Raw genomic sequence first — 27,175 nt, 5'->3', positions numbered from 1 at the left:
CTTTTTTTTGGTAAGGTTTTTCCAATTTTACAGAAGCAATAAAATAAAATAAAATAAAATAAAATAAAATAAAATAAAATTGAGTAGCAATAGGCAAGCCAGCTGTTGGATGATTGTGCAAAGTTCTGCTTCTTCCAGCAGAGGCCTCTTGTGCTCAGGAAATGAGGCTAGTGGTGTGTGGAAGGGACTGCCCTGGGCCAGGGTGCTGGCTTCCTGGAGGCTTCCCCAGAGTACAGGGCGTCTGCTGCCTTCAGCGAGGGGAGGGGAGCCTAAGGAAACACTTGCAGGGCTGCTCCCCAAACCCCTCACCTTCTGGGCTTCAGGGAGTTGGATGCCAGTGCCCCAGAGGAATGCATAAATGTGAAAGTACCTTAAAGAAGGAAATAAAGAGAAAGAAAAGAAGGGAGGGATGAAGGATGAAAGAGGTAGGAGAAAGAGAAAAAGAGAAGGAGAAAAAGAAAGAGAAAGAGAAGAGTTGAGAGAAAGAGACTAGGGGAGAAAGAGAAAGGAAAAAGGAAGGGAGAGAAGAAGAATGAGAGAGAAAAGGAAAGAAATGGTGAGAGAGAAAGAGAAAGGAAGAGAGAGAGAAAAGAGAGAAAGAGAAAGCGGAGGGGAGAGAGAAAAGTAGAAGGGAGAGAAAGGAAGACAGAATGAGAAAAGGAGAGAAAGGAAAGGAGAGAGAAGAGATAGACACAGGGAGAGAGAAAGGGAGAAAGAGGAAGGAGGGAGGTGAGGAGGAAGGGTGGAAGGAGAAAGAAGGAACCCAAAGGGCGGCTCTGTTTGCTGAGCTCTGGTTTCTTCCATGGCTCCAGGGCTAATAAAGGCTGAGCACCAGCATAGCTGGATCACAAGGTTCAGATCCACAGAGCAAATTTGTCTACTTTCTGCCTGCCTTTTGGTTACAGACAGGTCCCAGACTTAACAATGGTTTGACTTACGATTTTATGACTTTTTGACTTTATGATGGGTTTATCAAGGTATTAAGTGCACTTTTGACTTATAATGGGTTTATCAGGACATAACCCCATTGTAAGTGGAGAAGCATGTGTATTTCATTTCCATCCACTGTTGCTACCTTGGCAAAAGTGTGGCATATAAATGCTTTTTAATTCAAATTTACTTACTATGGATCTATGAAAACTTGGCACCAAGCCTCCTGAATAGATGATTGACAGAGGAGAAGTCAGATGAGCTATTTAAAGGCTTAGTAACAAAACAATCAGGAAAGGACCAAAACTGTGAGCTATGGGCGTGATTTGGGGAAAGGAATTACATTCTGCTGGTGGAGGGACCAAAATCGTCCTTGGCCCACACGCTGTGTGCATATGTTGCTCATCATTCAAGATGTGCATTTGGCTAGGCAGTAAAGGAAGGCGGGGCCAAATGGTGGCTTTCACTTTCCCAGATCAAAACTGGGATGGAGAAGAATGCTAAGGACTGCTTGCATCAATCAGGCCTGAGAGGTTTGCTCATCTGTGAGCATATATGCACTTCCTGAGCATATATGGTCTCCATCTACTGGGGAGGTAAAATTCCCCCTGCTACTGTGGTCGCTGGCAGCAGTGGTGGAGGGGCAGGGGCTTCAGGACCTAAAGGAAGAGAGCAAGAATGTTGCTTTTTGGCAGCCCTGCTCCTGTAGCAGGACCTGTCTGTGGGATTACGATGGGTCTTTACGGGGATGTCATTTCTGATCCCTTTGGCCTCCCTAGGCCAGGCTTTGCTTCAGCTGGGAGGCAGGATTCTGCATTAACGTGGGTGGCCCATGGATAGCTTTTTGGGGGTCCTGGCTTGAATTGTTGAGGGAAGGTGAAGTGACACAAAGAAATGGCAGAAAGAAGCAAGTGGTGGAGAAAAAAAGCTTCTGAGGGCCCCAAAGCAAAAGGAGTGGGGCTGGAAGGAGTGGGTAGGAGGAAGAAAGTCAGCATGGACTCAAGGCCTCTTCCTGGGCCTGTTCTTGGGGACCGGTGCCAAGCATCATGTGTGCTGGAGCTGAGTTCATTTGTTGAGGGAATGCTGGCTTTCTGCTGTTTGGCCACCCTTGGATAATACTTCAGAGCCCCCTGTTGGCAAGCTTCTTCCCTTTCCTGGGCATGACCCACCCCTTTGAAGCAGTTGTGTGTTCCGTGACGCACTGCTGCAGCGTGAAGCCAAGGAGCACAGTATGGGGATTGAAGACTGAGTCCCGGCCCAGCCTTTGCTCTTTACATTAGACCAGGGGCCTTCCAGCACAGCAGCAACTCTGTCCTGTGGACAATGGCAGGAATTCAAACCCCTCCCTGTTCACCTCTCAGGCTGCTATGACAGTCAGTACTTGAAAATATTTTCTAAATGAAAACATTTACATTTAAAGTTTTTTATTTTTGCGAATTTTTTTCAAAATTACAGAAAAAAATTATTTCAAAAGACCAAGGGAACATTTGCATTTGAATAAGGTGATAAAAAGGGACGCTGGAAATGAAAAAAAAAAAAAAAAACCACGACATGAAGTTTTTCATTCAATTTTTTAAAGCCAAAAAATAAGTTGTGCATTATTGCTTTAGGAAAAGGAAAAAGGGAAGTGCAAAACAGTTTTGAAATGAAGAAAATATCGATCTCTTTTCACCAGGGAACAGACCTAGTAACCTGGTTGTCTGCTACTGGGCATCGACTTACAGCCTTCCCTGATCTGATGTGTCCCCAACATAGTCCTCAGGGTTCCATCTCACTATCTTCATCACCAGCTCTGCTTCCTGGATCCCAAGAAGGAATCCTGGGAGAAAAGGTTTCAAGAATTTCTGTTTCATCTGCTATCCTTCTGGCCTGAAGAGAATATTATTTCCACAAGAACCAATTTCTGCTCCTTTCCAATTTATCTGAGAAAATGGGAGCCAAGGTCTTTCCAGCTCTCTGCAGATCACAACTAAGATAAACTTGCTTGTCCCTTTCTTTTGGGTAGGATCTTAAAGGGCCAGGGCCTCTTGAACGCTAACTGTGGTGTCTACAAGCCCAGGACTTCTTGTGCAGCGTTTAAGGAACTACGGAGCATAGAGGTTGGAGAGCAGAGATCTCTGTGAATCAGTGCGAGGGCAACAAGATATAGCTGCTGTACCTCTTCCCCAGCCTACCTGCCCTCATATCCTTGATCATCTCTGAGGATTTCCTTAAGAAAAACTGTGACTTTGTGCTTACAATGCAATCTTCATGCTTAATCCTAGGAAATGATTTTGCCTTTAGTGATGGCCATTTACCATGATTGCAGGTGACTTTCAGAGTGAATATCTGCATACAAGTTGCAACTAGAAAGAATCTTATGGCTCAGTCTCCCTCAGTGAAGGAATTATTACCTGTGCCAAAGGCTGTGACCTGTTCCAAAATCAACAGCTCTCTTAATACTGGGAACAGAAGTAGACCACCCTTCTATCTTCACTGCTCTTAGTGTGACCAAGGGACTGAAGTTTTTCTCCAGCACAACATGAGAGGAGGTGACACATTCAGAACTCCCTCACATACTTCTCTCAACATTTTTCTCCTGGCTGACTGGGGCTATCGCCCCTAGCAAGACCTTAGGAGCCAAGTGTTGGAGGAAGAATGACTGTCAGCCTGGATCCGTGCGTGGCTAAGTGGAAGAGAGACACTACTCACCCCTGACCCTGCTGCAGTGTTGTTACTGGAGTCAAGTGACCCTGCAGTCATGCCTCTCAAGTGTCTCAGTTTTCCCATGACCACCCACTGTAGTGCCTGGCAAGCAACAGATGCCCAAGAAATCTTGATTGAACACATATCTTTATTCTTTGAAGACTCTTGTGATAGTTCAATGAAATAATCACTTTGGAAAGAGGTATCAACGTGGAAAAGCTAGTTGACAGAAGTAAGATGATGCTATCTCAGCCCCTTCCTCCCTTTCATCTTAAGAAGCTTGAACAACTTGTGGAACTATTCATTTGTCCAGGGTAACAGAAAAAGGCTATTGTGGACATAATGAAATCCATGGTAATTGAAGGAGATCCATTTAATTTCAAGCCTCTCCTCAGTGTCTCCCCCAATTCCAAAACCAAATGACAAACCTGGAAAACCAATGGACAGGAACTTGCAGTCTCTAGGATTGGTATTTACATGAAGCAGCCAGCCACAGTGAGGCCAATGGAGAAGAGACACTCTCACTTTGTAGGCGTTCAGAAAAAGATAAAAACTTGGATAGTTTAGGAAGGTGATCTTTAAGATCTTAACCAACCCCAAGTTCTGTGATCTTCAAGAAAATAAACAGAATTTTAGTTTCATCCTCTTTTGACTCCTGTGCCTCCCATGTCCATTCCCTGGGGAAGCACAAGTCAGAAACAGAATTTCCCCCAAAAGCACAAAATAGGAGGCTGAAAGAAATGCAATAACTTCCAGTCAATGAATAATTCATATTTAAGCATCCTTGCCTTTTATTAGGGGGAAAATCAAGTCTCCAAGCAATATGGCCTCTTAGTTATACTTTGGGTTCATTTTGCATTTTGGTTGGGTACATGACGACTCCATCATCTTTGTACAGGACTGTATGCATTTTTCTTTCTCTTTTAAATAAAGCATGTTTTTGTCAAAGGACTGCAAACCTCACTAAAGAATAGTCTTTGGAATCAGATGGGCCGGCATTTGAATCTGGGGCGAGTTATTTAATAACTTCAGATCATTCATTTCCTTTTTATAAACTGGGGTTAAATATATACCTAATAGGGGTGTCTTGAGAATTATCATTAGAAATTATTAATCCAAAAGGGCTGGCATGTAATAAATGCTCCATGCTGGCTGGATCTTTCCCCTCCTCCTTTTTTCCTGTTAAAATGTACAAAGTCCAGTTTGTGCAGTTGCATTCCATAGTGGTGACCAGGAACGTCTGTGCCACATTCAGCTACTTCAGAAGACGCAGGTAGGTAAATGAGCAGCAGCAGGGCTTCGTTCTGCTGAAAAGAAAGACCGCTGATCCTGAAAAAGTCTGGGTTATGCCTGCAGAGTATAGAAACCTCAAAAATGACTGAAGTTCTGAGGAAGCTATTTTAAAATGGCCTCCTGCTGTGACACAAGCTTTCTGGGAAGGTTTATTTCAGGCCCATTATAGCTTTCCACCTGATCTCCTGCATTCCTTTTGGTTTATCTCCATCTGCTGGTACAATATGAAAGATACTTTCACAGAGACCCAGACAGCACTGGTGGCCTTGCTGTTGCAGCACCACACAGAGGTTCAGGCCAGCACTGAGATCTGGGAGGAAGAGTAAGTTTTGGGGACAGAAGAGAAATGGGGCTTCTTATGAAAGAAGGGGAATGTGATTTTTCTATCTTGGCATGAGTTGCTTAGTTGTTCCTCCTCCTCAAGTCAGCTTCACTTCAAGTGAACTTCTGGTAGGTGAGCTGTCAAGTTGGAAGCCTGGAGCATGGTGACAATCCACTCCACACTTAAGGCTTAAAACCTCAACCATTATTTAATTTGCTCACGAATCTGCAATGTGGGCAGGGCTCTGCAGAACAGCTTGTCTCTATTCTGGGCAGCATCAGCTGAGGCAGTTTGAGGGCTAGATGGGGTGACTCAATGGCTGAGGGCTGGAATCTTCTGAAAGCTTCACTCCCTTACACATCTCTTGGTTGATGGTGGCATCAGCTGAGGCAGTTTGAGGGCTAGATGGGGTGACTCAATGGCTGAGGGCTGGAATCTTCTGAAAGCTTCACTCCCTTACACATCTCTTGGTTGATGGTGGCATCAGCTGAGGCAGTTTGAGGGCTAGATGGGGTGACTCAATGGCTGAGGGCTGGAATCTTCTGAAAGCTTCACTCCCTTACACATCTCTTGGTTGATGATGGCATCAGCTGAGGCAGTTTGAGGGCTAGATGGGGTGACTCAATGGCTGAGGGCTGGAATCTTCTGAAAGCTTCACTCCCTTACACATCTCTAGGTTGATGCTGGCATCAGCCAGGGCCTCAGTAAGTCTGTGGACTGAACACCTGCACTTGGTTCCTCCATGTGGCCACTTGGCTCCCTCAGAACACAATGACCAGCTTCTAAGAGAGAGGGCACAGCACGATGGGGGCAGAAGTTGTATTCCATTTTATGACTTAACCTTGGAAGTCACTTAGCATCTCCTCCGTCCTTGTCACTTTTGCTTAGATTCTCAGAGAAGGAACCCAGGCCCCTCCCCTCAGTGGGAGGGGTGTCAGCCTCATGTTGTAGGACAGGAGGCTTTGTAGTGGCCAGCTGGAAAACAATGATCTGCCACAGAAAGGAACCCGCAGAGGTGTGGAGGCTCGGGCTGCTTGTTGGAAAATTAAGAATTAAGGAAAATCAGAGCTATATTTTTTCACTTTACAGTGGGGCTGGGTAGGGGCTGGGTAGGGGTGGAGAAATGGCAATGTAATAGAAAACATAAGTAGGATTCTCCTTGAGATTCTATTTATTTGGGAAATGCTGTAAAATGAAGAACCTAAACTGCTTTTATACCAGTGAAAAGTTTTGCTTAGAAAAGCCTTCCCTATATCAAGATTATTTATCAATCAATGACGTCTAGTACTTCTAATATTTTTATGGCTTAATTTTTGATATATTTGGAAATTATTTTGATGAAAGGAGGGAGGCAGGTGTTCAGATGGATTGTTTTCAAGTGATTAGCCAGTTGGGACCTCTGTTGATTGAGTGATATGGTTTGGCTGTGTCCCCACTCAAATCTCATCTTGAATTATAGCTTCCACAATTCCCACGTGTTGTGGGAGGGACCTGGTGGGAGATAATTGAATCATGAGGGCAGTTTCCTCCATACTGTTCTTGTAGTAGTAAGTCTTATGAGATCTGATGGTTTTGTAAGGGGAAACCCCTTTCGCTTGTCTCTCATTTTCTTTTTGCCTGATGCCAGGTAAGATGTGTCTTTCACCTTCCGCCGTGATTGTGAGACCTCCCCAAACACGTCGAATTGTGAGTCTATTGAACCTCTTTTTCTTTATAAATTACCCAGTCTCGGGTATGTCTTTATCAGCATTTATCAGACTAATACATTGAGTAATCATCTTTTTCTCATTGATTTGAAATTTTACTGTATCATATGCTAAATTCCTATATATTTTGGAGCCTACTTCTGGACTCAAATGATTTTTATCTGCCTTCTCATCAGGATAATATCCCATCATGAGCTCTGGAGCTAGACAGAGCTGGGTGTAAACTCAGAAGCAGCTTAGCTATGGTCTACTTTAAGCCTCAATTTCCTTCTTTATAAGTTGGGTTGTTTTTCAAGATTAATGGCTCAATGTGTTGCGCAAAATTGTTCTGCATGGTTCCAAGCACCTTGTGCAGGCAAGGTTCTCGGGGAGACTGACTCTGAGTTGGAAATTTATGTTAAATGTTTTTCTGGAGTGCCTTCAAGCTCAACAGCTATGGAAGGGTGAGAGAGTAAGCAGGATGGGCAGAGGGAGAAGTTGAGTGCAGTGCAGCCTCAGCCTCTCTAATGGGAACCCTGAAGCTTCAACAACCCTTCAGTGTTGTCCCCGGTTGGACAGGCTTATTCATATGTCCACATTGATCAATGTTGCATGGGTGCCATTGTGGAAATGGATGTGGCCTAGGAAGACACGGCTCCCGGCAGCATTCCATGAGAAAGCTGACAGCTAGAGTGCACCACCAGCAGACTAGTCCTTTGTCAAAGGGGAATCCTGGTTGTGCATCACAATGTCGACAATAGTACCTCGCTCAAAAACTGATTTTTTTTCCTCTTCCATATTCCCAACTTTTTTTTTAAATTATACTTTAAGTTTTAGGGTACATGTGCACATTGTGCAGGTTAGTTACATACGTATACATGTGCCATGCTGGTGTGCTGCACCCACCAACTCGTCATCTAGCATTAGGTATATCTCCCGATGCTATCCCTCCCCCCTCCCCTCTCCCCCCCACCCCACAACAGTCCCCAGAGTGTGATATTCCCCTTCCTGTGTCCATGTGATCTCATTGTTCAATTCCCACCTATGAGTGAGAATATGCAGTGTTTGGTTTTTTGTTCTTGAGATAGTTTACTGAGAATGATGATTTCCAATTTCATCCATGTCCCTAAAGGACATGAACTCATCATTTTTTATGGCTGCATAGTATTCCATGGTGTATATGTGCCACATTTTCTTAATCCAGTCTATCATTGTTGGACATTTGGCTTGGTTCCAAGTCTTTGCTATTGTGAATAATGCCGCAATAAACATACGTGTGCATGTGTCTTTATAGCAGCATGATTTATAGTCCTTTGGGTATATACCCAGTAATGGGATGGCTGGGTCAAATGGTATTTCCAGTTCTAGATCTTTGAGGAATCGCCACACTGACTTCCACAATGGTTGAACTAGTTTACAGTCCCACCAACAGTGTAAAAGTGTTCCTATTTCTCCACATCCTCTCCAGCACCTGTTGTTCAGCAAAGCTTCATGCTGGAAGGCTCCTAGTCCAGGGCCCTCTGGTATATGGAAATCTTAATACTTTATCACAGAGGTGTGGAGAAGACATTGAAGAGGTGTAGCATTGCATGAGATGGAGGAAAGTGAGGTGGCACAATCTAAATAAGATGAGCTGGGTAAGGATTAGACAAATCCAAAGCTTTCATCTTAGGTTAAAACACTTTCCTTTTGATAATTATTTGTTCATTTCTAGATTAAAAAATTGACTCTAATAGGCAATGTGAATGTGATAACCAGGCTATACGGAATGATCCCATGATTATAAGGAAGCATCTTAGAAAAGTATTTGCACAGATCAAACAAGGTGAGGTCATCAATTTGCTTTTCCTTTTATTATAAAAGTAAAATAAAAAATAGCATTTATAAATCCAACATTTTTTCCTTTAAAGTATTTGATCTAAAAAACATATTTACAATAGCAAAATGCAGAAAAGGGGGAAAATACCATTTTCAGCAATGATTGTAACCATGTTTAAATATTGACAAGTACTTTTTTTTTTTTTTTTTTTTTGCAAATCAGAGAAATAACCACATTAGAAAAAGCAATATGCCTTTTTTTAAAAATGGCATGTCAAGTGACTCTCATTTTAAAATATCTCTTTTCTTAACCCTTAATTTGAATGCAAAATGATGCTGTGGTCAGAAGGAATGCCAGGTGGCAACCGTGATACCTTTAATGACAATAGGAACGTAGCAGAGGGACAACAGCAATGACAACAGAAAGCAGCTGTGATCCAGCAGCAGCTGGCAAAGCTTAGTAAGCAACCTCATCCCCAGATGCATCTGCTCAGCCAGTGTTGTGATTGCTAGATACTATCTGTAAGTGAACCAAACTAAAATTCATTTATGAACCAAGAAAGGAAGCCAAGTTGAAAAGGTCTCGAGTTAAATCGAGAATGATTCAGGCGGGCCGGCTCTCTGAGCACCTTTGGATGCACTTCAGCTTCTGTCTTGTGGACAACGCAGTGGAATTTTAGGGCTTTGGTTTACACGGTGTGGGAAATTGTCAGCAGGCTAAATTTTGCCTTCTAGAGGTCCTTCCTGCCCATAATCATGGGGCATTTTGTTGAGAGTTAGCAGTGAGGCACCACTGGTCAGAGACTCGGTAAAGCTGAGTTTGCGGAAGGATGTCTCCACGCCGCTGTCGCAGACACTGTCACTGTCTCGGAGCTCGTCTGAGGGGAGAAAGCACAAATTCACTGGGGGAATGGCCGGGCTCTAAAAAGCTCATGGACTATTCTGTGGACAACTCTTGCCCACTGGCTTCTGCCAGCCACACATCCCACCTATGCCACCCTCACTGTCACGACTGCTCACCGTGGTGGGAAGGGCAGAAGATACTTGGGACATACTGTGAGGATGTTATTAGCCAAATGTCAGAATTAGCCAAATGCTTTCACATCTTCCTGCAATCTAGTCTTGTGTTTATGAGAATCCTTTCTGAATTCTCTTGACTCACAGTGGACCTTTTTTTCCCTTAGAAATCAAGTGTAGTTTTCCAACCACTGTATTATCTATTTCATAGCTGGGGAAACTGCTGAACCTCAGCAAAATAAATTGGTGACAGAAGCAAGAACTAAAAATGAGATCTCTCTCTGGGCCTCATATGCTATTACAGCATACATTGCCTTGAAAACATTTTTGGTAGCAATAAAAGTAAAATGATTTTGGTGAAAATGAGTCTATACTGGAAAACCAGGTTGAATTCCCTTTGTTTATAAGTGTCCTTAGGGATATGACCAAGACAAATTATTTCCTATACAGTGAGGAAGGAAACAGAAGTCTAACATACACTAATCAAAATGCTATCTTCTTATGTATCAAATTCCAATATTAGAATATTAAGACTTTAATGCCAGTGGCATGACTATCATCTTGGTATTGACTGATTTGTTTAATCAACCAATCTTTATTTGGTGTCTATTATGGGTTACAAACTATGCGATATCCTAAAAATAACTACAAATTAAGGGCTTAATGCTTAGGTATTTACTTTTTAAAAAAATGTTAAGTATTTGCTTTTTTTCTTTCTTAATATCTGTGCAGAAGGAGCACTGGGCTGTGACTCAGGAGATCTGGGTTGTTTTCCGGCTGATACATTATTCCTTTCTCAAGTGCAGACAATGACGTCTGCCCTTGCTCCCCTGGGAAGGCCCCCTGGCAGGGTGAGATGGGTGCTGAAACTGAGTGGCAAGAAAGAGCCAGCCAATTAAGAGCTTTCCAGGGAATGGGAAGAAACAGTCAAAAGGTTGGTCAGACTAGTGAGCCAGGGGAGCAGAGAAAACACTTGGGAATGGAGGCGCAGTGTGGAGGAAGAGCTTCCACAGCAATGTTTAAGAAAGCAAACGAGTAAAGCAGGGACACAGTTTTATCTTTAAAACCTCGAACATTGCTAGGCACACAGTGTATGCTGGATCAGGATTTGCTGAATGAATGACTGAATGAACTGAAGGGCATAACCCAGAAGTAATACAATGTCACTGATTTTTTAGAAGAATCATACCATCTGTTGGGCAGAGAATGGACTGAAGGGAGGTGGACAGGAAGGAAACAAGCGGACTGAGTAGGAGCCGTGCAAGAATCTAGGCAGGAAATGATGGCAGGCTGGACTAGGGCAGTGGTTGCAGACAGGATGACACTCGATGGGTCGCATATGAAGTGATTAGTGGCAGAAAGGACTCCTGAGGAATTCTTGGGTTTTGTCTTAATCTCCTGGAAGATGGCAGTGCTTCTGACAGATGTAGCCAGTATTGGGCTTGGGTGAGGTACCAAGCAGGGAGGGTTTAGGACTGACCCTGGAGGGCTGTGACTTTAAAAGGTGAGTGTAGAAGAGCCAGCCAGGGGAGTGTGCTGTGGAGGAGCCAGGAATGGAGACGGTCTGAAGTTGAAGGTAGGCGTCAACCATGACACACTCTGCAAGTGGTCAAGGTGAAAAGGAGGTGACCGGTCACTGTGAGGACAGCAGGCCTGGTGGAGTGGTGGGGATGCGATCCCAACTGCAGGAGGCCAAGCAGAGGGTGGAAGGTGGCAAGCTGGAAAGAACAACTCTAAGAAATTCTTTGGAGGAGCTCTGCTATGTATGGGAATAGAGCACTTGGACTGTAGCTAAATGGGATGTGGGATCAAGAGGGTGATTGTTTCGGTGTGTTTTGTTTTTAAAGATGAGGAAATCATGAAATGCTTGCTAGGTGACCTAGTCGGAGAGTGGGGAGGAGGAACGGCTAGTACAGGAGAGAGAGGTAAGAATTAACAGGAACAACAACCTAGTAAAGGCGAGGGGGTTAGACTCAGGGGAGAGGTGGCTCCTCAGCTGGGCAAAGAAATTTAACCCACCAAGTCCGGATGGAAGGCTGCCAATGTGGGCACAGGCACAGGTGGGCTGGCACTTGGTGCAAAGGTGAGAGGGTTCTGGTTTCTTCTGTTTTCAACAGAGTGTGAAGCAAGGGTGTTGCATGAGTAAGGGGAGGGAAGGAGTGTTGGGGGTTTAGAAATAGAAAGCATGGAATCGTCATTTACAGAGTGGGAGAATAAAATTGTAGGAAATATAGGATTACTGGGCTGGGTTGAGAGTCCATTTCACATGGTTGCGAGACTTTTGGTGGCATGACACGTAGTCCCATATATGGTGGGGGACAAGGTCAGTGTCATAAGCTTGAGAGAGGAGGCAAAGGAAGAAGGAGATGGTTCTCTCTTTAAGGTAAATATTATTTCTCTCATGTCTTAAATTTAATCACCCACATCATGTTGTTTTTAGTATTTATTGTATTATTTAGTGTTTACTAAGTAGTTCATGTGTCAATGTGATTTTCCAAGGGTACGACCCCCTCATCTGAATGGTACTATCAAGAGAGGCAGAGGGTGAGCCCAGGGGGTAGAGAGACACACAGGGAAGTGTATCCAGAAAACGAGAAAGAAAACTGCCACACCATATCCAAAAAGAGCTGAAGACACCAGCCTGGGGGAGCTGGAAAATATCTCCACTGCCTTTTGTCTTTTTTTTTTTTTTTTTACCTATTTGCTGCCTTGTGGAGGCAGGCGAGAGAGGCAGCGAGTGGGCCTGAGAGGTGGTCTTCACTGGGCTGGAGGCTGCCTGGATCACTTCAATTGCTTCGGTGTAGCCCATTTGTCTCAGGGCCTCCACCAGCTCTCTGACTGTACCCCCAGAGACCTGTGAGAAAGAAAGGAAGCAGGAGCATGTTCTTGTGTTCGAGTCCCAGTGCAGGCTGTAAGCACGGACAGCCCACCCTTCCCTCTTCCATGCTGCCTCCTCCACTCAGGAGCCAGGAGGAAATGGAAAGGGCAGAGAAGAGCGACTAAGAAAATACAGTCTTCGAATCAAGTTTCCTGTTTCGGCTCAAAGACCACTCAGGAAATCACAGAGAAGTGGTTTGTAGTAAGCAGAGAGAGAGACAGCGAGAGAAGCGCTGAGGCAGTGAAACTCTGCCTACAGTGACGTCTACACAGTCTCCCTCTGTAAGCTGAAGCTCTGAAATCCATGCAGAAACAAAAGCTAACCATGAAATTTTCAACAGAAAACTTCACCCCATGCTTTTCTACATTTTATTTTTAGAAATGAAAAAAAAAAAAAAATCCCCGGGTAATGGCTCCACTAGGAGTCACCTCACAGAACATGACTCAATGCCCTGCCATGGGGTAAGGTGTGTTCTTGGGGACAGGAAGCTACACGTTGATTACAGTCGATTGTTTGCTCAGGGCCGTTAAAGTTCTGTGAAAATCCTGACCCTCTACGTAGCATTTTCACAGGAAGTCTCCAGGTATTTGAAAACGGGGAAAATCTGAAGGTATCTGAAAACAGCATTCTCAGGAAGATGGGCTGCCAACTTGGCCTGGGTCACCCTCCCAGGCCTTGGGCAATGACTGGTTTTCTTCTTCAGAGTTAAGGAAAAGGGACGGAGATTATGCCCTGGCCAGAGATGTTACAGAGTAAAGTCAAATGAAAATTGCTAAATCTGTAAGGTAAGGTGTTACCTCATAGTTGTCCATAAGTGTTTTGGAAGGAGCAGGACTCAGCCGGAAGGCATTATTAAGTATCCCCAGACCTAATTTCTGCGCCAGAGTAGCCCAGTTTTTGTCTGGATCAGGAATTTCTAGTAACTTATACAGCTGCAGCTTCACATCTTCAGCCAGCTGTTTCATGTCTCCTGAAGGAAATGAAGAAGGAACACACTTGTTCTAACATGCCATAGACACTCTGGAGGGACTGATCATTGCTGCCTGGCTTGCCGTCCAACGCCCAGTGGAACCAACCAAGCTACTCTACTTGAAGGTCAAAGCCCAGCTGAGTAGAAGGCAGTATATATTTACAGTAGATTAAAACTGGATATTCTCCTTATCTACCTCCAGCATCTTTTGGTTCTGAAATAAGAAATGTACTTTTAACAGTAGACCCTGGATAATGCTGGTTCCTCCCTTTAAATGACAGTGTGGAGATAATAATGGTTAAGAGAATCTGGTTTTATCACAACCCACCTTGTGCTAGTAAATCATCAGATGTAAACTCTGGCTCATATGGTTTCCCATTTAATATGTCAAATACCTGTTGGAAAGAAAAACACCAGAAATCGTTATACATCGAAGGGACCACTAGGGCAGTCTGTTTCTTTATAATAAACAACTCAGCATGTCCTCCTTAGGAGGGCCTGGTACCCTAATGATGGAGGAATGGCAAGAGGAATCAGGACCACCCTCCAAGAATATGGTACCCTTTGGGGGAAGAACAGCTGTAGGGGCTCTGGTACTGGGAAATAGTGCTTTGCACAAACTCTCTGAGCTGGGTCAGAATACCCAACCAAACTGCAGAGAGTCAGAGCTATAGCCTTTTGGAAGGAACAGGCAGTCCAGGCCACCATGTCAATCATCTCCTGCTCAGAGACCTAAGGCTAGTGAAGAGCTTACTCAGAGCTGTGAAGCTGTCTCCCTTCTTCCATAGTAACAAGCTTATGAGAATGAATTGTATAAACTTGCTCAAATTGAGATGTCTAGATGTTCACAAGGCTTGGTGTTAACCCTCTGGCAATACTGACATTTTAACTGAGGGTCCAGAATTGTCTTAGGCTAAAAGAAAAATTATTCTGTAGCTGCCAAGGCATTTGTGGTGTTCTCTGCAGTCACTCTGTTGCTGGCTGACCTGGGTAAGGAGAGCGTGGGGTCACTGAGTGCATCATCTTTTTGTGTTCTGTGGCAAGGCCTTCTGGGGAAATGAGGTGCTAACATAAAGGGAGAACCATGGAGTCTCTGCCAACGTCAGTGAGCTGGACACATACAGGCTGTGGGAGGCACATGAGCAGTTTTAGAAGTGGAGCAGCTCTCGCCTCTAGAAGAACTGATCTTGTCATGTTGGAGATCTTGCATGCTGCCCACCTCCTCCCTCTGGCTTTTCTTCCTGGGGCCAAATGACCTAGTAACTGCTTTATACCTTCAGATCTCAGCCCTGTGGAGTTTTGAGGAAGGCTTTAAATCTATTTACTCTGTTTATATTTATTGAAATTCTAAGAAGAATTCTTAGTTTATTTTTACATCCTGAAATCACTTACCTAAGTCCTAAGCAAACAGTAACATTTATCCTAGCTTCAGAAATTGAGATGGTAACAATTATGGTGTGAATTTGGAATGGGTAACTTTTATGTGAATTTTGTGTTTTTCTTCTAACCTTTTCTCACATCTCAACTCTGATCTGATTAGGCATACACTTTCGTACTTAGAACTCAGCTGACCTAGATCTTTCATGGATAGGGTTTTTCAAGATAAAAATGGTCTCTGACAAACAGACTTTCTTAAAAATAAAAGGCATGTTCTTTGGGGAATAAAGCACCAGGAAGACCATCTGTTCTTACATTCCTGAACCTCTGACTCCCTCAGGGGCAGCCATCAGACAGATGGAGCGGCACTCACCTGCCAGCTGGTGGCCATATCTAGAGGCGTGGTTCCAGGCACAACTCCTTCATCCTCTCCTGCATTTTCCCAAGAGTCATCCAGGTCATAGAGAGGCTCAAAGTTCTCCACCAGGGGATCTGCTCCTGCGAAGTTAGATTACACAGCATTAGGTAAACCCAGATCTTGTCAACTTCCAACTGCCTGCAAAGGTCAGATTCCCAAAGGCAAAGCAATGTAGCAGCTTGAGGCAATCTCCTGGATAATTTTTAAATCATAAAACATTTCTACTGGAATATCCAGAGAAATTATTTTAAAATTGTAATTTACTTTGATTGTTAAAGTGTCTTATGACACCTGAAATAGCCAAAGATACTATTGAAAAAAAAAAGACTTCAAATACTCTTTCACATTTAACTCTACAGGATATTTCTCAACTGAATAGTGCATCTTTAATCTTAGGGCTGATGGACAGCATGATTACAGCCACTGGGGTGCACCCTCAGGATTAGGGTCCTAACTGTTCAAATTTATGCATGACAATGTGTATTTCTCAGCCCCTTTTCTTGGACACTCAAAAGAGCAAAGATGCTTGATGTCTAGTGACAGCATGGCCAGTTTCATTGCTGGGTACAGCAATGCCAGGGTTCTGATCTTTAAATAAACAAACCTGCTAGGAAGTATAATTATTGAAATATTTTGGGAAATGTAGTCTGCTCTTTAGCATCCAGCAAAAACAAAAACAACAAACAAATAAACAAAACACCAAAGTAACTCAAAGACTAGAGCTAGAGTTACTTCTCAGAGGCTTAGATGATTTTTATGAGTGTTTAGCTTGATGTCTAATGATGCCATTTTTGAGGGAGGAACTTGTTTTTATCTTGCTGGGAGAACATCAGATGGGTCAATATCAATAATAGAGGAGTACTTAATGGGAAACAAAGAAGGATCTTCATGCTGTTTCTTGATTTTATTCTCCCAGTTCTGGCCTGATCTATGAGGCAATAAATGTAATCCATGGAGAAATTAAGATGAACAATTTACAGGACCAAAGTGTGGAGGGATGAGCTATCCCTTAACTGACGCTTTTTTTTTTTTTTTGAGATGGAGTCTTGCTCTGTTGCCCAGGCTGGAGTGCAATGGCGCAGTCTCAGCTCACTGCAACCTCAGCCTCCAGGGCTCAAGTTATTCTCCTTCCTCAGCCTTCTGAGTAGCTGGGATTACAGATGCATGCCACCACGCCCAGCTAATTTTTGTATTTTTAGTAGAGATGGGGTTTCGTCATGTTGGCCAGGTGAGTCTCAAACTGCCAGTCTCAGGTGATCCACCCACCCTGGCCTCCCAAAGTGCTGGGATTACAGGTGTGAGCCACCACACTCGGACTTAACTGACCTTTTCCATGACATTAAGATTAGGACTTGGTTTTTCATCTGAGTTTCTTCATTTATATATCAGAGAAACTGTTACTTGCTTTTCCTTTCATGGGATTCTGAGAATTCAATATAAAGCATTTTAAAAAGGGTTATAGTTTCCTTCTTTTTCTTTATCTTTTTTTTTTTTTTTTTGAGACAGGGTCTTATTCTATAGCTCAGGCTGGAGTGCAATGGTGAAACTGTAGCTCACTGCACCCTTGAACTCCCAGGCTCAAGCGATACTTCTACCTCGGCCTCCAAACTAGCTGGGACTATAGGCGCATGCCACCATGCCTGGCTACTTTTTAAATTTTTTAATGGAGATGAGGTCTTACAATGTTAACCTGGTTGGTCTCACACTCCTAGTGCAAGTGATCCTCCCACCTCAGCCTCTGAAAGTGCTGGGATTACAGGTGTGAGCCATCACGTCTGGCTGGTTACAGCTTCTTGTTGGAAGGCATTTAATTAATCAGTGTCTTCTAAAACTATTAATACCCACTGCAATCAGAGTTTCTTGTTCAAGAAAAAGTTCTATTTAACAAAAGAGAAAAGAAAAATATGGTGTCCCAAAGAAAAAGTTCCTATGTCTTTTGCTTTGTTTTCTTGAATTTATGAAGCATTTACCTTTTAAGTTAAAAAAAAAAAAAGCCTCTAAAGTATATCAGATATGTCAGGGCAGGCTTCAGATGCCAATTTCATTACACATATTTTGAGGTTCTAAATATGCAAGGCACTGGAGATTCAAAGATCAGCATGGATAATTTTCTATACTTCACAGGACTAGAGAATTAAATGGAATAACATCTGCAAACCTATAAGCAAAATAGGAGAGAGAAACATAGTACAGAGAATAAAGTCTTGAAGTTCACACTGCCAAAGTGTGATTCATAGCTCTGTCACTTACTGGAACCCTGAAGTGGGATCTGGTAGTCTCTCTAGTCTGTTTCCTTGACTCTAAGATGGGGAATAATGGTATTTGTCACAAGTTGTAATTGGGCATTAAATGAGACTGTGCACATAAAGTGCATATCACAGTGCCTGGTACACAGAAAGGTCAATAAGTGCTAGCCATTTTTAGTGCCTTCCACATAATGGGTCTTAATACATGGCCCATTTTCTTTTTCCTACACTTCAATTTCTAAGAGATATTTCTTTCAAAATGAAGTCTTTAAATGATTTCTTATACCAATAATCTTTTTCTTCTGGGGCCTTCTGATATGATCTGAGACTAATACCACTCAGAATTCTATAAGGAATCAAACTCTACTTTGAAAAGACCCTTTGTCATGGGAGGCAATCTAAACAATCAAACCCCAAACAAACAGATCAATCAGAAAGTAAAAACTAAAATGACTATCAGGGTAAAGCCCAAGATTACTAGTCCAAACAGTGCCTTATGGCAGATAAAATGTGATTTGCCATATAATTTTTATTTACCCTTGTTTTTCAGTAGTAGGTCTGTGGCTTAAAGAAGGCAACATGACTGCTCTATTGAAGTTGGGTTTGCATTCCTGGTAACATTTTTCATTAATGACCGCCAGATCACCATCTTACCTGCTGCTTTGAGAAGAGCTGCCAGCCTGGTGGACCCTCTCCCAGCTGCTATATGCAGGGGTGTGGTTCCATCGTAGGTAGTACTGTCCACATGGGCATCACCCTACAATCCAGCCCACACAAGAAAGCGTTAGTGGAAGGTTCTCTTGCCCTTTTGTCCCCACCTCCCAGTGTGCATGGCTCCTTGGGTCCTATTACTAGCCCAATCGCTACTTTGGGCTGGCTCTGTCATTGAAGAAATCCCCAGTTAGAGATGCCAAGCAAGGGGGTTGGGGGAATGTCTAAAGGTGGTACTCTGAAGCCCTCCATAAATGTTAAACAAATAGAGCTGATTGTAAGGGAGAACAGCAGCTACTGACTTCATTCTTTGAAAAGATTTCCTTAAATCTCCCTCAGAAATTTAATGCAAAAGCAAATAAGTGTGCCCTTCACCTCCAGGAGCAGGCAGCCTGCCAATGAGATGTTGTCGTGCTCCACAGCCAGGTGCAGTGCTGTGCGCCCGGACTTCTGCTCCTGAGCATTGACGTCGGCCCCAGCGGCCACCAGCAGCAGCAAACATGGCAGGCTATTGCTCATCATGGCTAGATGAATGGCATTCAGACCTAGAGTCCAAGCAAAGGGACAGTCACAGGATGGGATGGCTAACTCACAAGATGGCCCTTGTGAAGCTGAAGGAAATGGCAAAACCTGAATCATGGGGAGGGACAGTAAAGATACTATAAGTCTATTGTTCTGCTTTGAAGACCCACAGTCTCCTATTATGTTCTCAGGAGACATGAACATAAATAAACATTCTCTGAATAAACGACGCTTTGTGTACTTCAAGATGAATCTTTACTCAGGCCTCTGCTTTCTCCTCCTACTAACTATTCCAAATCATCTTTAAAAAAATTAGCTTTGGTGAGCAACAGAAATGCCCAAAAGAGATGATGAACTCCAGGTGACTAAGGAAAGCACTTTTGGGTGCAAATCAAATAACACACGTTTATCAAATACCTAGTAGATATTTAGAAGGTGGAGAAAGTTACACCAATGATGTGTGATTGTCTCTTACCGTCCCCGTTGGGGTGGTCAAGAAGTAGTGCTGCCTTTTTGTGCTTGAGTAAGATACTGAGAACTTTATCATGTCCTTCTTTGGCAGCTAGGTGCAAAACAGAGTTACCCAAGCGGTCCAGAAGGCTCAGGTCGGCCCCAGCCCTCAGCAAATCCTCCACCACATCTTCCTGCTTAGTGATCACTGCCAAGTGCAAGGGTGTCTGGAAAGTGAAAGGGCAGGAGATTCACTGGTCAGCAGTGAATACTTACTTACAACTCACAGCTTGGTAGCTGTTACTGCAATAGGTGGGGCCATACTGAAGGAATATTTCTCATTCCCAGATTAACTTCTGACCTTGGCACCCAAGTTATCCTGTTCCATACTATATGCTAATGAAGTACATATACTATACTAACACTTAGCCATTCAATAATTCATGTTTTAAAATTCTTATCTTAAATTTGACAAATAGTAATTGTATATATTTATGAGGTACAATGTGATGTTTTAATCTAAGTTTACAACATAAAATGATTAAATCAGGCTAAGTTACAAATCCATCACTTCATATACTTACAATTTTTTCTGTGGTGGGTTATTTTCATATTTACAAGTCTTAATAGCTTCTTGTTTCTCACTACAACCCACTGATTGTTGATTTTGAGCACACCTAGTAGCAAATTTAGTTTTCTTAAATATCTGGTAGGAGTTACCTCCAGCTGATAATTTTATATTAACAAATCAAATTAAGGCTATGTTTTCACTGAAGAAATTTAAATAAAGTACTCAATAGAAACCAATTAACAAAAGTGCCATGATTCTATGCTGACATGGAAACTAAATTTACTAAATTAAATAATACTTTCCCATGGACTGGCTCCTGAGACCAGTCAATATAGCTTTCCTACACCCATTTCATAAAAGGTATTATAAGATTCTAAATAACATAACCAGGATAATACAAGTATCTCACCAAGGGGGCTCAGATGAATAAAAAAGGTGAGCTGCTGATACCTAATAGGTACTTAAATAGTCCATTTGACTATCCTGCCCACAAGGTATTACTTTGGTGAATGCAAATAAGATGTTTTGCAAACTGTGTGTTTTCAAAAATGAGTAAGACAAATACAATCACAAACGTATCTTTCAAATAACTGAGTTCACTGACAGAGAACAGCAATGTATCTTTACACAAATCAGTTTATTTCACAGGAGCCTAACTATGACATCCAGCCAGTCTTGTGACAATTTGCCTAAATTCCCTTTTCATTGAGCAGTTACTGGCTACAGCAGCAGGTGAGCCACCAACCTCCTAGCTGTGTAGGTGACCACAGCACATGATAACTGGCAGGATGAATGATGGGAGGGTAGTCTAAATCTCAACTACAGTGATTATTTACTATACAAGACCCTTTTTTTTTTTTGCCAAATTATTACTCGCCCTTATTTCTTTCATTTTCTAGGACTATCAACCTGGCCTGAAATGAAGTGATGTCCTCAAAACTTTAGATATTGTTGCCAAGAGCCTTCTTCTCAAAAATAAGTCAATGGAAACTGTGTTTACTAATCTGTGTTTTCTGAAATGCTATTTGGGGAGATGGGAAAAGGAAAGAGAATGAGATTGTGAAAAAAGGATCTGAAATTATAAGATAGTATACCATTCAGGAATTATAAATTATCTGTAGCTTGAATTTAATTAAAAAATATCTTATGAGTCAGAGAGGTTTTTTTTTTAATATTTTCTTCCACAGTCCAATCAATGGTTTTCCATGATATAAACCTTCTAGATCTTAAATCCAAGGATTATATCTTAAACAATTATACCTTCATGCTATGGCTGTGGGCATGGGGACTTACACAGACATTCTGGAAAGCCAAATATACAAATGTCCCAGCAACCCAACTCTTGCAGATGTATCTGGGTGAAATTCTGACACAAATCCACAAGAGGACATAAGTGAGGACAGTCACTGCAGTATTATCTACTGAGGTAGGAAGTTAGAAGTTGGTTAAATGTCTACTACTAGGAAACAAGGATGTTATAGGTGAAAGACCCATACTAGATTCTCTTCAGGAGCTGAAACAACAAACTAGCTATATGTAGAACTGTGTGGATAAGCAGTGAAGGCAGACATACAGTAACATGTAGCACAATGCCACTTAGGCATTTAAAAAATATATGCACAAAGAACTATACAGATACACACAAGTGTGTGTAAAACTGGTGAAATCTGATTAAGATCTGTGGATTGTATCAACGTCTATTTCCAGGTTTTGACACTGTTCTGAGGTTATGCAGGATGTTACCATTGGGGGAAACTGGGTGAAGAGACCTCTGGTTTCCTTGCAGTAAATACTAGGACTTCCTAGTATGTTTTTGTAACCTCCTTTGAATCTATAATTAAATTAAATTAAAAAAATTTTAAAGGTTAATGCAAGGCAAGAGAAGTACATTTAATATAATGTGGATTGTATGTGAGAGTATATGAAAATACCTATGTATTTCAAGTATACGTACATTTGTATTCAGTACTTGAAAAACTACCTATAAACACAACAGTGACATTTGTGCTAGCAGACCTGGGCATTGTCAGGGTGGGCAACTTTGACTTTCCAATGTAGATTCTTCTGTACCATTTTTAAAACTATGAATATACATGATATGTATAATAATTAAAAACATAAAAATACATAAAACCCTCCAATAATGTTTTATGGGAACATACACAAATAAAACAATCCATACCAAACACGATAGAGTGGTTGTCTATGTTGGGGGAAGGAGAATGAGAGGAGAAAAAGGCTTAAAGAGAATATTTTCATAAAAAATCCTAACTCGGTGCACTTGGACTATTTTGAGTGTGTTTCTAGAGGGTGGGTGGGGAGAGGAATTTGATCATGACAGATGGTCACAGAAATGTACTTAGATTAGTGAAAGGTATTTGGGAAGAATGCTTAACTGTCAAATAATCCAAATTATTTAGAGAACTGTATCATTTTCCATTAAGAATAGTTACTAGAGAACCTTTACAACAGATAATCATGAGTTCAAATCTTAGCAGTTTCTAATTCTCAAATCAAAGTTGCCACTGGATGTGTGTTTGACACCTAGAAGGCATACTAGGGAAGCCAGAATCACTGCCCATTAATGAGACTGGTGATAAGGTGGGGGAAAAATGGACATATAGTCTTCTGAGAGTCCCCAAATCAGAAGGGATAGAAGTATCAATGGTGGTGGTTTCAGGGTTTTTGTCTCTAACACACTGGAGAGTCTCAACATATGTAACCAAATGATACAGTAAAGAGTTTAGGATATAAAAAAAAATCACAGCTACTGGCCAGACGCAGTGGCTCATGCCTGTAATCCCAGCACTTTGGGAGGCCGAGGCTGGCAGATTACGAGATCAGGAGTTCAAGACCAGCCAGACCAACATGGTGAAACCCCGTCTCTACTAAAAATACAAAAATTAGCTGGGTGTGGTGGTGCACACCTGTAATCCCAGCTACTCAGGAGGCTGAGGCAGAAGAATCGCTTGAACCTGGGAGGTGGAGGTTGCAGTGAGCCGAGATCGCGCCACTGCATTCCAGTCTGGGTGACAGAGTGAGACTCCGTCTCCAAAAAAAAATCACAGCTACTAATCCTGTTGTGCTGTGTCCTTTGCAGATCCTATTTATAAACATAAAATAAGTAATTCCTTGAATATGACTGTTAAGCAGGGTTTGAAAATAGGACTGACAAGCTACAATGTCCCATTCCTAGTTTTATTCATAGATTTGTGATGACTACAAGGAACAATCAGCCAAAAGTCTGCGAGAATCAAGCTTTACAGGCAAAATGACCTTACGGATACCAATGACCCCAAAAACGGTATGAAAGTTTCAAGAAGACATCCTTTAAGTGTAAATCTACAATCACACTTCATACTAGTTATTTTATATTAACAGGCAGTGAAGAGTCACTAACTTTACTTTTCCTTTGACATGAAGCACAAGAGCCAGTGAAGAAGCCTAATGGTGACTTACATTGAATGAAAAATGGTCATTTTCCCCTATCAGGAAACCTATTAATTTTTACCTAGTCACAGGTAAAAACTATTAAGAGCCACATGTAAACGTTTTAGTAGTTTTGCTTTAAATGCACTTTAAAGCACACTTTTTTTTTTTTTTTTTGAGACAGAGCATCACTCTGTCACCCAGGCTGGAGCGCAGTGGTGCGATCTCGCCTCATTGCAAGCTCAGCCTCTGGGTTCACACCATTCTCCTGCCTCAGCCTCCTGAGTAGCTGGGACTACAAGGCGCCTGCCACCATGCCTGGCTAATTTTTTTTTTTTTTTGTATTTTTAGTAGAGACGGGGTTTCACCATGTTAGCCAGGATGATCTCGATCTCCTGATCTCATGATCCGCCTGCCTCGGCCTCCCAAAGTGCTGGGATTATAGGTGTGAGCCACCGCACCCAGCCTAAAGCACATTTTAAAGAATGGAAATAAAAATAAGAAAATAGATATTTAAATTTCCTTTAAAGAAAATGAAGTTTTAATTAATTTTCTTTAAAATAATAAAAGCATTTTCCTTTAAAGTGAGGAAATAGAAATGATTCACATCACTGCTATAAAAACTGAGAGAGCAGGAACAAATATCTTTACTAAGTAAATAATTACACAGGATTTTGGCCATAGTTTTGGAGTGAGAGATACACGTGAACCAGCAAACCATCTCTCCAAGGAGGATGAGGAAGATGCTTCGGGTCGATGAAGGGAAGGAGACAAATGGAAAGATAAGAAGTGGGCAAGGGCAGGAGCCCCATACAGCAGACTGGTGGGAGTAGGGGAAAGACAGTGAGGTGGGAAAAGCAATCAGGGGCAGGAAGGAGGAAACCTCAGGAGCCGAACCCCATCTTGGCTTCATGCCAGTGCAGTCGCTCAGCCAGAGAGGCTGGCTGGGGTCACTGGGCTCCCATCACCAACGTCCAAGCTCTGCTTCTGCCGAAGTGGCTCCCAGGCTCCTTGCCTCTCCCTGAATTCTGCATATGCCCATCAAAGGGCCTCGCTGTGTCTCCAGCTAACTCTGCCTTTGCAGTATTGGGAGACCTCTGGAAAAAACAGTTCCGCAACTTGTATTTTCAGCCCACCTAATTAATTCCTAAGAAAACCTGATTTGGGCAAAACTCTGGTGTTCCTACTTTTCCTCACTTGGAGCTGTCTTTCCGCTTTTGAAAGACACCTTTTCCTCCTCAAGCAAACTTTTAACCTTTCTGTGTGGTGATTTCAGAATGCTTCATTTGATATACATTTAATCTGGATGTTGTCAAGGTATGTTTCAGTAGACTTCAAAATTATTATAAATTACTGGCTTTTCAAACTTTTTTTAACTTTATTTTTCTTGACAGATGTGACATTTTTACTTTAGTTTCTCCCTCTTAAATGAAAAAACTGTTTGATTTCTAAAGTTTAAAGTTTGCCTTCCCCCAGCGGGATGCTGAATTTCATTGTGGCTTGATGGCTGTTATACCCACAGATCAAAGGATCCTACATCATAAAGTAACATTCTCAACTAATGTGATTTTAGATATTACCTACAAAGGTTTGTTTTTGTTTTTTCTACTGTTAACATTACTAAAAATAACATGCACCCAAACATAACAGAAGAAAAAGTAAACTACAGATTTTTCTTCAGTTGTTTTCTTGAGATTTCTGCTTACCTGGTACAGATCATTTCTCATGTTGATAATGTCATCAGAAATCAAACCAGATGTGACTTCTAGTAGATCCCTCACAAGTTGAGAATGAAGGTGGATGATTGCTAAGTGTAAGACACTGGAATGAAAACACAGTGGCAATAATTAACTAAAATGTTAATGAAAAAGAAAAGATTCCCAAGATGTGATTAGACTCAAGAATGGAATCTGCTCTCATACCTAGTTTTATTTGGCCCTAAAATGTTTTGAATCTATAAAATGCATTGAATCTGAGGTGGGATGCTGTCTCCAGAGGACTGGTCCCTCCCAACTGCCTACCCAAGGCTGCTATGTTATTTGTGGTACCTTCCTGGCCTCTGGGAGCATTCAGGTCTGACCCCTTGATGTATAAACACACTGAGGCTTCCAGCCCAGAAAGACCTAAGCTTAAATCCCAATTCTGCCTCTATACCATGGCTTTGGGCGGTTTTCTTCTCTACCTTTCCCCCTGACTTTTCCTGACACACAGATTCTATGTAAAATGAATGCCTGGCACTAAGAATTGTTCAGAAAAACTTAGTTACCTCACCTAGCCCTGCTGCCCTCCTCCAAAATACAGTGTGGTGGTTTTTTAAAGATCTTTCCAGATCCCAAGAGGGGAGAATGGAGTGAAGCTTTTAACTACTGGAAGAAAATTCTTGCAGTAAACTTGTGAAGAAACAAAGTGATTGTATTTCCCACCACTCCTGCAAACATTCCAGCAAATATTCCCTCTGCCTGGAATGTTTTTGCTCCTTTCTTCTGCCTGAACAATGCCTACTCCATCCTTTATATTCCAGTTCAAACCTGACATCCTCAGAGAATACTGTCCTAACCTCCTAGGCGGAGCAAGTTGTCCCTCTCAAATTTACTGCTTGGTTATGCAATTGCAGTTTTCTACACATTTTTCTCGTTCTCTGTCCTGTCATCTCTGGGGCAGGTTCTGTCTGAGTCAGCCTTACAGCCCTAGCATGCAGTAGAGGCACAAAAATAAGAATGATAGAAGGAACTTAAGAGCTTACGCTAATGAGGCTGAACATACTGGTGGTGTCAAAGTCACTCACAGGAGCGTAATTCTTTTAATTATTAAAAAACATACTATTAAAATTCAAAACAATAACAATAACAATCATTTTACCAGTGGCTACTATTTGTTGGGAGCTTTGATTTACCAGACTATGCTAAGCATTTGATACATATTGTCTTTTTACTATAACAATAATCCTATGAGTTAGGTAATATTATCTTCACTTTTCAGCTAATGAAACTGAGACTTGCAGGCATCATATAACTCAGTCAAGGCCAATACGTGGTGAAGCTGGGATTCAAGCCCAGGCCTGTCTTACTCCAAAGCCATCTCTTAATCCCTTAAGCAATCCTGCATAGGGGATACATGTGCACTGTTCTAAAGACATTCAGATGAATGTCTAAGAAGATGACCACTCCAGAGCATGGACAGATTGAGGTGCAGAGCACACTAAAGCATCTCGCAGCAGCACTACATCTGGGACACGAGGTACAGGCTGGATCTTCTCTAAAATAAGCTATCAGGTGCCACTTTACTCAAGCCTCTTCCTTAGCAATAGCAAGTATATCGTACTTGGGATTAACTCCGGCACAGAAGAGCCTAAAAAACTAAATTGTGATTTTGCTACTTGAGAAATATTTTAAAACGGATGATCTCAGGGTTTCACTATTGCTTCTTGAAATGTGATACTGGAAGAAGACTTCTGAAAAGGGCCTAAACTCTGACATAGACATGATGCACATACACCAAGAAAAAGGTCATACTTCTAAAACTGCTCGAAAATTTCCATGTGCTGCTCAGCATTTCATAGCAGAAGTACATTCCCCCTCCCCCTCAAATCCTCACACCCTTATGGGAATTTCCCCAATAGCAGAAGTTTTATATATTTTTCTTTATTATATTTTCTATGATGACTAATGGCCACAGGATTTAAACTATTAGCCAGATATGACGAGCTGAATTAAAACAAGAGACTTGGGCTGTGATGGCCAAAAGCTGCCCTATACCTATGCTCTTATGAGGATCCTCTGGTCTCTCCAAGTCCCAAATCTGTGGCCTCTCTGAGAGCTGGCTTGTGTGAGTGTGCTTGGGTCTTAGGAGGGAA

General features: G+C 42.1%; 1 protein-coding gene and 1 long non-coding RNA gene across 8 annotated transcripts in view; one reads left to right on the top strand and one right to left on the bottom strand.

The window, feature by feature from the left end:
* The first annotated feature begins 4,805 nt into the window (after positions 1-4,805).
* Positions 4,806-20,884, top strand: LOC107974357 (uncharacterized). Its single transcript, XR_001717063.4, has 3 exons — positions 4,806-4,888; positions 6,858-6,916; positions 20,793-20,884. It is a non-coding gene; the product is annotated as an uncharacterized LOC107974357 (long non-coding RNA).
* NFKB1 (nuclear factor kappa B subunit 1) overlaps positions 8,742-27,175 on the bottom strand; it is a 115,269-nt gene continuing 96,835 nt past the window's right edge. For all 7 annotated transcript variants that reach the window (XM_001168718.6, XM_009448072.5, XM_016951926.4 and 4 more), the window contains 9 exons: positions 25,029-25,143; positions 19,348-19,549; positions 18,726-18,895; positions 18,294-18,396; positions 15,349-15,473; positions 13,927-13,993; positions 13,426-13,598; positions 12,448-12,604; positions 8,742-9,611 (listed from right to left, as the gene is read on the bottom strand). In XM_001168718.6, the coding sequence (XP_001168718.1) occupies positions 9,451-9,611; positions 12,448-12,604; positions 13,426-13,598; positions 13,927-13,993; positions 15,349-15,473; positions 18,294-18,396; positions 18,726-18,895; positions 19,348-19,549; positions 25,029-25,143 (1,273 nt within the window). In that variant the 3' untranslated portion in view covers positions 8,742-9,450. The remainder of the gene's footprint in view (positions 9,612-12,447; positions 12,605-13,425; positions 13,599-13,926; positions 13,994-15,348; positions 15,474-18,293; positions 18,397-18,725; positions 18,896-19,347; positions 19,550-25,028; positions 25,144-27,175) is intronic.

This window comes from Pan troglodytes, chromosome 3, assembly GCF_028858775.2.
Source record: "Pan troglodytes isolate AG18354 chromosome 3, NHGRI_mPanTro3-v2.0_pri, whole genome shotgun sequence".
NCBI lineage: Eukaryota > Metazoa > Chordata > Mammalia > Primates > Hominidae > Pan > Pan troglodytes.
Note: the sequence above shows the minus strand (reverse complement) of the source record. Positions and strands in the feature narration are given on the sequence as shown.